At 51.9% G+C, this 659-nt stretch overlaps 1 protein-coding gene across 1 annotated transcript in view; it reads right to left on the bottom strand.

The window, feature by feature from the left end:
* The window catches only part of LOC116380844 (membrane-bound O-acyltransferase domain-containing protein 2-like), a 1,408-nt gene extending 775 nt beyond the window's left edge, over positions 1-633 (bottom strand). The window contains exon 1 of the mRNA XM_031842677.1: positions 414-633. Within this exon, the coding sequence (XP_031698537.1) occupies positions 414-445 (32 nt within the window). The 5' untranslated portion in view covers positions 446-633. The remainder of the gene's footprint in view (positions 1-413) is intronic.
* Positions 634-659: the final 26 nt, after the last annotated feature.

Genomic DNA, 659 nt, shown 5'->3' on the forward strand with positions numbered 1-659 from the left:
CCCCCCCCCCCCCCCCCCCCCCTACAGGCTGCAGAGTCCATTACAGCCACAACTACCCACTGAAGGTCACTGGTTTGATTCCTGAACTGGTTCCTCACTGCTACCACTGATGTGCCCCTGAGCAAGATCCCGAACCTGCAGCTGCTCCAGTGCAGCTGCTACTGGTCACGGACCAGGACTCAGTGGAGGACCAGGGTCAAAGATCACGGACCAAGACTTAGTGGAGGCCCAGGTAAAGATCAAGAAGGATGTTCAGGTCTGACACCAGAGACCATCTCTGAACAGAGACAGTCTTCATCCTGAAGAAGGCCATGAGATGTGGTAGAAAGACCTAAACACTGAACCCGATCCTCCAAACAGCACTGGGGTTCTGTTAAACCTCTAACACCACTTGAGGACTCTGTGAAGCTCACTTGTGCATGTGTTCCACTCCGGTCAGGATCATGATGCCGTAGGTGAGTCCACTCTGAAGCAGGAAGTGAAGGGCATACCTGAACACACAGGAAACCAAATGTCAGGGAACCAATCAAACATCAGGGAACCAATCAAACACCAGGGAACCAATCAAACATCAGGGAACCAATCAAACACCAGGGAGCCAATCAAACATCAGGGAACCAATCAAACATCAGGGAACCAACCAAACGTCAGGGAACCAA

This window comes from Anarrhichthys ocellatus, unplaced genomic scaffold (genome assembly GCF_004355925.1).
Source record: "Anarrhichthys ocellatus isolate YVR2014 unplaced genomic scaffold, GSC_Weel_1.0 scaffold9199, whole genome shotgun sequence".
Classification (NCBI taxonomy): domain Eukaryota; kingdom Metazoa; phylum Chordata; class Actinopteri; order Perciformes; family Anarhichadidae; genus Anarrhichthys; species Anarrhichthys ocellatus.